The following is a 13,360-nucleotide window of genomic DNA, read 5'->3' on the forward strand; positions in this document are numbered from 1 at the left end:
TGTTTGGAAATTCGCACACTTTCAAATTTCCGATGAAAGTTCAATATCTTATAATATTTAATTTGTAAATACGTTTAATAAATAAATAAATAAGAAGAAAAATGAATCAAATAAAACCAAATAACTATTAAAATATTTTGGAAGAGTGTTTACTAACATTTTTCAATGAGTCTATAGCTACTTGTACAATCAGCTTCAACCGACTTATACTTGTAACAATCAAACACAACTGAAACTGGTATTGTGTATATATTTGTAGAATATTCTACAAATGTACATGATATATGTACATATATTCACACAAATATATACATCTTAGCATGTAAGCATACTTACATATATATATATATATTTTATATTTTCACCGTAGTTTACTAACAATATTTAAGAACTAGAATGTCTATCTCAATTCCTTTCTATTCTCAATACATGAATTTATGGATATGAATTTGCACTTTTAAACTGGTTGAAAATTTCGAGTGTGTATTTATTCAAACGTGTTCGAAGTGGATATGTCAAGTGCAGTTCAAATACGACGAGAGAATGTTTGATTTTAAAATAGCAGTTTTCATTTTTATTCAATCGCAATCAAAAGAAGAATACTTGGCACAAATAAAATCGTATTTGAATTTTTAAAATGTTAAATCAAATTCAATGGTATGTCATTTGTGACCTAAAAACTTATATATGTACATATGTATGCAGGTCTAAGCGTATTTTTTCAAGCACTCTCTTGAATATAATCCCGTTTATATTTATTTGAACAACGAAATAATGGAGGACGAGTGCTTGACCGTGTTAGTATAATATATTTATTGAAGTCTCAAGTTACGTATGTATTACGAGTACATAAATTTCACGGTGGAGCTTGTTAGCGACCATAAAATATTCTTTTATTCCGTATTCATATGATTTATGGTCCAACAATTGACTACTTCCTGCCAATAAAAACATCTAAACCGTCTATTCATTTATTTCCTCGAATGATCCTGCGACTGACGCACGCCGATTTTCACACATTTTCCGGTTCGGATTTTGAAACGGGGTTAAATGAACCGGCGATCGGATCAAAGGACGATGTTAATTCGTAGTCCAATTTTCTGTTTGGCGCAATTAAAACGGGGAAAATTCCCGTCCGGCGATGCGGGAAAGCCGCATCGAATTTTCCGATTTTCTGGGATGAAAACTTTAACGCGATATACTTAATTCATATATTTTTGAACCGATCAAACTAGAAGCGTGTAAAATGATTTCAAAAATTCATTTGGAGTTCATATTCATCTTATACTTTTAGAAATGTATATATATTTATTTATACATCATGTACTATTAAACGAGCTAATCGTGTTTACATAAATATGTATATGTCACAGTGAAATTATATTTTCACTAACGTTTCAGTGAAATAATAACCAGTTACATTTTCAGGGTTGGTTTTATTAATTTAATATTAGATTGTTAGGGTTGGTATTATCTAGGGTTAGGATAGTTTAGGTTAAGTATGAGTTGGACCTATTCATTTAAGATTGGGTTGTTATGGTTAAATTTATAGAATTAAACGTTGTAAATTCATATTTGATACATTTTCACTGCATTGGTGAAAATATATTTTCACTTGAAATATGCTTTCACTGTAATATACAATATACATATTTGTCAATTTATACAATTTTGCCGAAACTTTTCATTTCCACTATTTATCGATGTACATTTGTATATGTATATATTTATTTTAAAATATTATACATAAATCATCTCCTCTCTAAGCATCTTATCAACGAGTAAAGCTTTTTCTTGAGAATAAATTAAAAATATAATATTTTAAAATATTATAAATCATCTCCTTCCAAATCATCTTATCAATGAGTAAACCTTTGATATTCTTGATATCAAATAAAAATTTAACTAAAAAAAAATATTGATATATTATATGTATTAGAAGTGTAAAATTTTATTCATCTAATAAAGACAATTAATCATCATTAATTAATAATTTCATATACATATGTATGTATATAGTAAATGAAAATCAAAACAGACACATTTTTCTTGATTGAAAGTTTTAAATTAGTGACCGATTAACATTAATAATTGAAAAAATTTCAATATATTATAGTTATATCATTTATCTTTTTGTCATATCATATGTATATAGTAAGGGTTTGAAGCCTTTAATCGAGAAGTGTTGATTTTGCCAATTTTGCTAATGATTTTTTTTTCAATTTTAAGGAACCGTTTCAAAAAAGATCAGATAAAATTGGCAAACTCTGGTAAAAAACGATCGACTCGGACTCACAAACATTAAAGTCTAACCAGCAGTATATTAAAGATAAGCCCGGGATCGAACCCAATAATTTCTCGGTGCTAAACATAAATACAACCACTGAGATATACTGCTGGCTATATATTCACGCATGACGTGACGTCAAAGTGGCGAGTGCACGCGTACTAATGAAAGTGCGCACATTTATATGAATATTTTCGGATCCTTCATACTGTGACAACATTGTCTCGAAAATAGGACGCAAGCATTATTGCGCCATATCGTCGAACTCTGTAATGTATATGTGAGCCGATTTTGCCTTTCCCCCGTCTAAAACATGTCTGAACGTGCCAAAACGTACACTGCTGTATAATATGAATAGAAATAGTTTTTTTCCGTGCACTGCTGAGCTGGGCTGTTGTCGTGCAGTGTTTTATAATGTAAATAGACCTTTAGGAGTAAAAGAGATGTAAAATACCAACGAGTATCAAGTAATTATTTATCTTGGATAAAATATATATCATACTATTACTTGAAAGGTTTCAAAAACTGGTAATACTCTTTCATGTGCGCATAACGACGAATCAGTGCTAGCGAAAACGTTGTAAATTCGTGTGGTGAAACGCGAAAAGTTCGCCAGAGACGTTTCTGCTATATGGCAACACCTGCTCTTTATCGTGAAGATGAACGTAAATCGCTTCCGGAAAAAAGTTTTCCTTGTTTTCTTTACGACAAGCGGAAAATGTGCCGAACCCAGGTAGCTATCGTGTATTTGCGCTCTGCTTTATTAGAGAGAGCCGCACTGTGATAAATTGTGGCAAAGTGAGACCGGAAGTGAAATATACGATCCAGCATAGTATGTAAGCAAAGTCCTACCAAAGCAATATGGTGAAGTCGCTTAAGTTAGATTGAAAAAGGCAAAGAAAAACTGAATTATATGCTGGTTCTGCAGACTCAAAGGACTACGTCAAATCAGATAAGGTTTGATCAGATGAAAACTTTTATAGGCAAAAAGTAACTGGAGTCATTAAGTAGAGAATGTCTACTATTTAAGTAGTGAATGTATTACAGCTGCGTAATTCACGTTTTTTTTAATTACACATTTATTAGCAACACATATCAGTAGTTAGGATGTAATGCTTTCGATTGTGCGGATACGGGTTCTATCCCTGGCTTTGATCCTGGCCAGATCTTGGATATGTCATTTCAAGGTCAATTTTTCCCTTTCAGAGACTGACAATTTATCTAATTTTTTTGGTAAGGGTTCCAAAAAATTCACAATCCTGTGCTATTTCTCGCAAAATTTTAGTTTACAGGATCTCATAATTTATTAATATTTTAAATGCTGCTGAAAATGTGTCTATAGATGTCTCTTTGATCTATTCACGGACTACTTTCATAACGTTTCCGTATCGAATCACGAACATAAAAGTGTAACGTGGGAACATGAGAGAGATGAGTATCCACTGTCTAAGTGTATTCGTGGGTGAACAATAGAGACCCTGGATTAAGCTAACGGGACTCAGTAGGTGCCCGAACAAAGGATACGCTGGAGTTTTCACAGACCTGGACGAGTGCGTGCGTAAATAATAGACTCGACAGGGTAGACCTTTACGTGCCTAAACAATATATACATTAATGGATCTGGGAAGCTGTGGTGTGCAATTTGTCCGTTATAAGGAGGTACACACGGTAGATAAGATTATTCTGAGTGAGTGAGCGGTGGTTTGGTATAGACCTCCCAATTCATTGAATTAATGCTGTGAAGTGACTTTGGCTTTTAATTTGGATCCTGAACCCACCCCTACGCAACAAGCGTATATTCATATGTGCATACTTTAATAGGCAAAAAGTTGAGTAGAAGATATGAAATATTTTTAGAGAAATGTATTCATTTGTAGTTCATATAACAAAATGAAGCTAATACAACGCGTTCGCTTTGCAAATATTAATTTAGAATGCGGAAATTTCGCACAGAGGTCGTCAATCTTTGCACACCGCAGACTCATACTCTCGCAGGCATCCAGACACACATACACACGCGTAAATAATTAAATAATTTATTGCAGACAATGGACGAGGCGCGTGTTGCTGACAACGTGAACACGTTTCCCCCGCTAACTTAATAATATTTCTAGGCCAGTGGCGCACACCTTGCCAAAATGAGAATTTAATAAATTAATCCAACCGGGCAGATTGTCTCCAGGCATCGCAGACAATGTTTTATAGGCGAAATTCGTCGTCTGCGAAACGTTATTTATCGCCACTGTACGCATATTGCGACCCCCTCTCACTCTAATACATTACAATATGTACAAGTGTCAGCCATAAAGTGCCCAGACACTTGGGTTTTAATTTCAATTATGATTAAATTATAATTCCATCGTGCGCCACATCAAAAAATTGAAATTATCTGTTCGAATATAAAAATAAAAAATGAAAATTGTGTATTTTTTTCATTTAAGTTAATTTTCATACAGTGAAATGTTTCGGAGATTGGAAAATTTCATAATATACATATATCAAAACATGAAATAGATAGTGGAAAAAGTTGACTGTTATAAATATTTAACTACTAAACATTTGAAGTTGTTTGGGGGTGACAATAATGGCGTTGGAAGGCGCCAGCTGTCATCATGTCGATGTGACAGATGATAATTTTAAATTAAATCGTTAATGATTAAATTCCTCTAGCGTTATGTCGAAGACCTTTGCCTATTAAATATATTGTCATCAAACACACGTATGTCAGTTAAGTATCAAGGCGATCGGAAGAGTGGAAGTGGTTCAAAATTAACTCACAAATTTCGACCGGTTCAGACTTTCATCTAACTAAACAAATGAAACTAATAAATATGTAGTTTGCGAAAATTTTGATTTTCATCACATTTTTCTATTAGATTTGGGAAACTCTGTAGATAAAATGTTTGAAAATGCACTTATTATAATTAATAAAATCTATTTATTATACAAACATATATATGTATGTACATATGTATGTATGTATGTAGATCAAGCTTAAATTTTTTTGATGCATTTAAACTTAATTTTCGATGTATCCATAATTGAAAATATAACATTTTATTATTATTGATGTTATTATTACACTGTTCGACAAATGACAACTTTTTTTTGGTTCAGAGACGAGATATGACTTTTTTTATAGATCTATGCCCAGTGAACACGAATCTGGTAATAAAAAATGTTGATTGGCTTGGGATTCGGAGATATGTGTTTTTTCAGACGAATAGTCGAAAATCATATTTCGACTATTCTTGTGGATAAATAACAAAAATTCGTTTATTTTATCGAGGTAAGCCAGTTATCAATATAATTTTTTGTTATTAATCCACAACAGTCAAAGCAACAGTCGACAGATTTAATTATAACTGATATATACATATGTTTGTATGTTCATATATGAATGAGTACGTTTCATTAAATTTTACGATAAATAAATAAAATAGCCCCTAAACTTTTCGACTCAACCTGCCAATGTACTCGTACGTACATACATATGTAGGTACATGGTTAATACTCTCCCGGCGGGTTCAACTTGTTTACATACGTACTCGTACGTCGTGGTCGTCGGTCTGATCCCGGAGTCCGTTTCAGTCCATTTCAGTCCATTTCAGTCCGTCGGTAAACAGCCGGACTGTGACCCCATTGTGTCCGTTTCGTAACTGCACGTCATTAAGTCACACACGACTTTTTTCCACCCGTCTGTCGTTTGCCTTTATACGTTCATCTCTCTGCTTCAGGGATGTGGAAAGGGTGAAGAAAAGTGAAGGAAAAGCGCCTCGGTTTTCCCTCATTGTTATTCCGCGGCATATAGATTTTTATTGTCTCGTAAACAATGAGCGCATACAATAATAAAGGAAAAATGAAGAGATATATATGTATGTGTATGCACATATGTATTCTTATGAAACTCGCTATAGAAAGATATGAAAAATCTGAATTTTGTGTATTGTTTTATTTTCATACTGAAGCTACTATTTATTTTAGAGCTTATGTTGATTAAAATCGGTCTTACTTTAAATCATTTAAATATTACGTTAAGTCGTCGCCACGTACATATATTGGGATGAAAAGTTTCTTCTAATTCTTTTACAACATTCTTAAAGTAAATTCAGCTAGAAAAGGATATTTTCTTTGAAAACGTGTCCTATTATTAAAAGTCTGTTGGAAAAGTTGAAATTTGCTAGAAAATTGACAAAGTATTCGGTGCGAAAGTTATCAAACTTTCTTGATTGTTTTTATTAAAAAAAAAACTATCCGAATTGCCCAGCGTTGCTTGGTAAGTGAAAGTTGAAAACCATTAAGACAAACAGAAGGTCAGTTAGATATATTATATTATCTGTAATAAATTGCTCGTCTATTGCCTATTTGTCAAAAAATATTAAAAAGCAATTCACACTTTACCGACTGTTTTTACACACTTTACCGAAAAAACTCTTCGTGTCTTATATTTAACTGGTCAGTAACTTTGAAATCTTTTGGACAGTTACTATAATAGAATCTTTGGGACAGTTAATATAATAGAATATAATCAGTAGAAAAACAAAGTTCTCCCGGATTAGTAGAATGAAATTTGTAGTTTTATATTTCGATCGGTCAGTATTTTGATTTAATGAACCGCTGTATTTGAAAGTGGTGGAAATCCAATTTCAGTTCCAAAAACACTATTTCCGTTTGACTAAATTCACAAATTGTTATCACTTATTTTAATTCGATATGTCCAGAATCTTGAAAAAGCAGAATAAACATATTACAGTCCACCAGTATTTTTAAATATTGTTAAACGAAAAGCATTTTATTTAATGTTTTGCGAAATATTTCTCGAAATGAAGAAAAGTGGACTTATGCCACTTTCAAATATAACGGCTTAAATGGTCAGTTTATTTTGACAGTCAGTCAGTTCGCAATTGAATATACGAAGTTCTATTGGGCATATGAAATGATTTTTTGATGTTGGAACCTTTAATTTATTTTCTAATTTTAAAGAATGTACATTTCGATGAATCAGATGAAAGTATTTAACTCGAAACTTTACTTTACTGACCAAACTTAAATATTATCTGACCGCATTCTTATGTTAAAATTTTTCTTACTGTTCAGTTGTAATTAATAACTCTAATAAAAATTAGCTGTCCATTATCATCACCAAGTTTCTGGAATAATTACCGACCAATAATTTTTTCAATACAAAATTCGTGATCTGTGAACTATCAAAGAAAATTATAAATTAAATTAATTGTAAAAAATCAATCTAGCAATGACCGGGGCAACTTCTTATAGTCATAATAACACCAATACGAAAAACAAACAGACCCATTAAATATAATTACAGACCGAATCGAATCATATTCAATACCCGCACTTACGCTCTTATAATAATAAAGTACAATTTTAAACGTTATCTAAAATTATATTGGCGTTGCCGAATCGGTAGATCAGGTTATTCGAGTTCTTCGACGATTAATTACGATCGATTTTTATCTCAACTACTTCTACTACCTATTAATTATATTTTCGAAAGATAATCTCGGGCCCGTATATTACGGCATGAACGCGTGCAATATTTTATTTTAACGCGCAAAGTATCCTCTTTACCGACTTTTATTATACTTTTTTTTTCTTTTTAGGTTAGATTATCTATGTTAACGCGTGAGCGAGTTTTTTTCCCGATCCAAAAATATACGAGAGTCCTTATCATCACTCCCCGTTTGCCTGAAGGCGTTTTAGACCGTGCTCTTCGAATATTCGTTTTAACGCGCAAACACACCGATAAAAATAAAATAAAATAAAGACTAAAAAATAGTCTTTTTTACGATTAAATTCGGAGAAACACTCCTTTTGTGCGATAATTTCCCGAAGCGACGGCGGAAAATCTTCGATTATCGACGCTTTCAGGTAATTTAAGGGTGACCAGACGTCGAGAGTCTCTGAAAAGGAACAGATCCGTCATATTCTTTCTTTTTTTTCTATGTATTTAAACAGCTTCATCGTCGCCTTTTAGATTATTTGTCTTTCAGCTTCCGTTTTTTGCGTTTCTCGTACTTTTCTTTTAAAATTTGCCAATGGAAAGTTTTTCGAGTTCCTTTGTCTACCTTTTTTTCGCCAGTACTATAGAACATTTTGTTCTTTGACACATAAAACATCACCTTAAATTGCTATACATAATAATATTTTATTTTTATTAATTTAAAGACATATATGTACATACAAGCAGTCTAGCTTGATTATTTCTAAACTTAACGACAGAATACGTTGCAGCCATTATTCATAATATAAAAAAATAATTTTAATTGACCTACGATTTGAAAATGTAAACTTCTTTTACAATTAGTTGGTTGAAAATGGTTACGGAAATGCTATAACGAAAGCAAAAGAGCAAATGGGGGTGCACTCTCTTCAGTACACGACCCCTACTCTCGCCCCGTATCACAACCCTCCTACATATTACACCTTGCCCCCCCCCCTCCGTATGGTTTCTTTAAAATCGTGGTGATTTTCACAGATTTTCTCGTTTCTTTTTATCACAAAATATTTAGTTAAATGTTTATATGCGTCTATAATCAGCAACTTGTTCCACATGATGCATAACTACAAATTTTAAATGTCTAAAGACTTGGGTAGTCATATCTGTAACGAGACATTTAGTATACAACAATTTTTATTAAAAAAAATCATTCAAAATCAATCAAAACTAGCGTGTGTAATTTTTTGGACTCGTCTACAATAATGTCTTCTAAGAAGGAGCGCTTTATTTTTATGAGCACATTACGAGTAATGGTTACTACGAGGAAGTGCCGTCGGTCCTTTGAGTCTCGCAATACCCGAGTTAGGCTACATAATACATTGTAGAAATTCAATTGAATGCGATACAATCGAAACATTGTACACGATCGTATATCAAAGTTTGACTATGTGTACTAAAATTGACTTAGTTCAAATCAGATAACATTTAACTGAATGCGAGTGTGCGGAAGTTTCCTATTTGCCGAACGATTCGGTGCACGCAAATTATCATCAGTGGTTCAGAACATTTTATATAGTTCGGTTATATATGTATGTTACAGTCGAAGTGTATTTTCAGTTGTATTACAATCCTACTGGTGCTTGAGGTCATTTATATTCGAGTACAATTCAACTAGTAAATAATATCTCTACAAGCGCAAATACACTTTCAACAATTTGTGCCGGTTGCAATATAACAATTTAGTTTTTACAGCTTTGATGTTTTATGAATGCTTTAGAATTCAATAATGCGTTAATATTTGCTGGGTATTACGAATAAAGGTAATGAGTACCGTATTACGATAACTCGAAGAATGTGTTCATAACAAAAGCGTGACTTTCCAGCTCAATTTACTAGTCGAATGGCGTTTTTACGTACACCTAATCTCTCCATCTAACCTGGTACCAACTTATAGTTGAGGTATATTTTCAGTTGTTACATATTTTGACCAGTTGGAGTGAAATTCGCCATATGAATTAACTTCAAGTATGAAGTACGTATGTACATATTTTATTATTTTTACATACATATATACAAATATACCAGGAAGGCTTAACAGGTAAACCCCAAATGCGCCTTCCTGGTCCACATAATTATTACATAGATACATGTAAATCTAAACAATATCTGACATCTATGGTCAGATATTACAAACATCGTATTAATACGATAAATAACGATGAATAATTTTCATGTAACAATACGAATTTTTTATATTCGATAAACAACCACAGAGACATCTATGGTGAGCAATATGGCGAAACCTAAGATATAACAATAACTAAAGGTTCGCAACAGAAAATTGGGAAGGAAACGCCAATTTTACAGGAATCGTTTCAATGAAAATCAGAAAAATTGGCAAATTCTGATAAGAAACGATCGACCTTGACAAACCAAGGTCTGGCCTATAATAGCGAGACTTGGCGGGAATCGAACTCGTAACATCAAGTACGAGATAATTCAACATTCACCACTAGACCACGCTACTGGTTGTAGCAACATTCACCATTAGACTACGCTAACTTACGTGAGTTAGACGAAATATATGTATACAAACTAGTCAAAATATATTACAACTGAAAATACACTTTAACTATAATGGCAGTTGGTACCAGGTAAGATGGAATATATTTCAACTAGTTAAAATATATAACAACTGGAAGATACACGACAACTGTAACATGTACATAGCTAGTTGTGTTGCCCGGCTTCGCTCAGTATTTGCAATATAAACAGCTTAAACATGGCGAATCTAATAGTAAATATTCATTTGTTTTTTTATTCAATTTATTTGAATTGAAAAAAAATTCAACCATATCGAATCGTCATCATAGAGACTTTGATATGTTTTTCGATTACCAATAAATCTTACATATGTCTCTTTCGAAATTATGATTCTGAACAAAGAAAAATTCTGACCAAAGTCTCTTTCGAAATTATATATTAGATTTGCATGTATTATATACCGAATTATATATGTAAGTAATGTTGTGCCCGTTGATATTTCAACGGGTGATCTGTTTAGGAAACACATTTCAATATAAACAAAATATGCAAATCCATTGTATACATACATAAGTAAGTGTAAGTATTGAAAGTGTATTTTTGGTATTAAAAACCGTCACCAACTGTGAAGTTTAATACTCCCGTTAAATAAATTAGCCATTTAATTGCAAAATTTTATATGGAAGCGTATGCATATACATACATAGGTCGTAAGAGATGAGACTCTGTAATTATAAATTTGTATGATGTTTGAACATTGGCTATATTGAGGACATGCCATGTATTGACATGTATTTTTAATTTGTTTTAGGGTAGTAAATAAAAGTTTAAATGTTACTCACCCCCATCCGCCTTCTGGATAAAAATGTTGCCTTATTGCCAATGTGTCGAGGTCCCTTCTTCTGAGGGCTGGAACACTGCGATGTAGGGCTCGTAGCTCCCTCTCGCATATTCCGGCTCCGGCCCATCCGGACTCTTCCTCGATGTCCGGTCCGGAGGGCCCCAACCCCGGCAAACTGCCGCGACCGCCACATCCGACGTCTGAAACAACGCCAAGAAACGCCGAAATTTAATTTCAATATCGCAAAACGTGTCTAATATAGTTGGACGCGCGCCAACCATTGAGAGACGCTGTTATCGCCTGCCTGCGACCGAATTTGCGATATCGCACAGGTAAAAATGTATGCGATGTCTGTTTTCGACGGTGGATACGCGAGTGCAATTTCAATAGAGTACAACCGGAACTGGAGAGAAAGATAAATATACATTTGGAGCACGTTTCTGAAAGAACCCATGTTAAAATATCATATTTATGTACTTAGTAGTTGCCGAAAACATGGATTAAATTATAGCAATAGCATTTGTTTGTGGACATTATTTGAATTCATGAATTCAGACCACCTACCATCTATTTCACTATCATCTCTACCTGGAAGGACAGGTCTATCAACAAATTGACGAAAGTTCATCTGGCCCAAACATTATTTTTTTCAATACTTCTTTATGTTGTCGATCTTGGACTATTAAGGCCAAAGAATGAAAAAATACAGGCACAATTGATATATTTTATTTTATTTATATATATTTTAGCTATCAAGCTAATTTAAAAAAAAATACATCTTAATTATTATACTTAACTCTAAAATTTATAATTAACTTATATGTACTGTCCCTCACAGAGGTGTCTCTTCGCACCTCGCAGGAATGCATCCATGTTTTTAGCAGACCTGACGCACTCAGGGAGGGCATTATACATGAGCACACCCCTGTGAAAAACACCCCCAGCCGTCTTATTCTTTCTTACTCTACTTACAACTAGTTTGTCCTTATTTCTAGTATAAAAACTATGTTTATCTCTATTCCTTATTATATAATCATCAAAATACTTAGGTAATAACTTATGATCTAACTTATAAACAAAAGACAATGTACTAATATTTAGACTAATTCTAATACTCATCCATCCTAATTCATCTAACATACTTCCAATACTCTTAAATCTACTCACATTCAAAATAGCTCTCATAGCTTTATTCTGTATTTTTTGCATTTTTTCTAAATCTTGGCCACTAAACAAATTAAGCACAGTGGCACAATAAACCACATGTGGCAAGACAATTGAATTAAACACTAAAATTTTACTTTTTTTACTTAAAATATTTCTTAATCTACATAATACACCAACTTTTCTAGCCATTTTTTTTATTATATAGTCAGCGTGCATTTTAAAATTTAGTCCTGAATCTATGTATACACCTAAGTATTTTATATTTTCAACTTTTTCAATTAACTTATCATTAATTCTAATTTCATTCAATATATTTTTATTTTTACCATTCAACCACATCATTTTTGTTTTATTCACATTCAACTTTAATTTATTTTCACACAACCAGTCATTCACATAATTTAATTCTATATTTAAAATCTCAGACATTACATCAACATTCTTTCCAATTATATATATCAATGTATCATCTGCAAACAAATGTATTTTACACATCTTAATTACCTTAACAATATCGTTTATATATAATATAAATAATAAGGGTCCCAATTTGGACCCTTGCGGCACTCCATGAGGTGTTACATATTCAGAGGATAACACCTTATCAATTTTTACTCTTTGCCTTCTATTATTTAAGTATGATTGAAGCCACTTTAATACTATACCATTTATTCCTAACTTATATAATTTTTGTAATAAAATATTCCTATCTACTGTCTCGAACGCTCGCTTAAAATCTAGAAAAACTGCTCCAACAACCATGCTAGATTCATCCATCGTCTCCATCCAATCAGAAACCACCAATTGGATAGCGGTTTCTGTTGAATGTTTCACTCTAAATCCAGACTGTTCCACAACCAAACAATCATTTATACTAATGAACTCTTTCAATTGAATCATAACGATTTCCTCCAGCATCTTCTCAACAATCGGTAACATATTGATGGGCCTCATTTCACTGGCTTTATGTGTGCCCGTAACCTTTGGTACCGGTACAATAGTAGACACCTTCCATGCATCCGGGACGGATCCCACTTCTAACGATTCATTTATTAATTTC

At 32.8% G+C, this 13,360-nt stretch overlaps 1 protein-coding gene across 1 annotated transcript in view; it reads right to left on the reverse strand.

Annotated features, from left to right (window-relative positions):
* LOC143915891 (monocarboxylate transporter 2-like) overlaps positions 1 to 13,360 on the reverse strand; it is a 258,485-nt gene that overhangs the window by 51,531 nt on the left and 193,594 nt on the right. Inside the window, exon 4 of the mRNA XM_077436713.1 lies at positions 11,135 to 11,333. Coding sequence (XP_077292839.1) covers positions 11,135 to 11,333 — 199 coding nt within the window. The remainder of the gene's footprint in view (positions 1 to 11,134; positions 11,334 to 13,360) is intronic.

This window comes from Arctopsyche grandis, chromosome 8, assembly GCF_051622035.1.
Source record: "Arctopsyche grandis isolate Sample6627 chromosome 8, ASM5162203v2, whole genome shotgun sequence".
Lineage (NCBI taxonomy): Eukaryota > Metazoa > Arthropoda > Insecta > Trichoptera > Hydropsychidae > Arctopsyche > Arctopsyche grandis.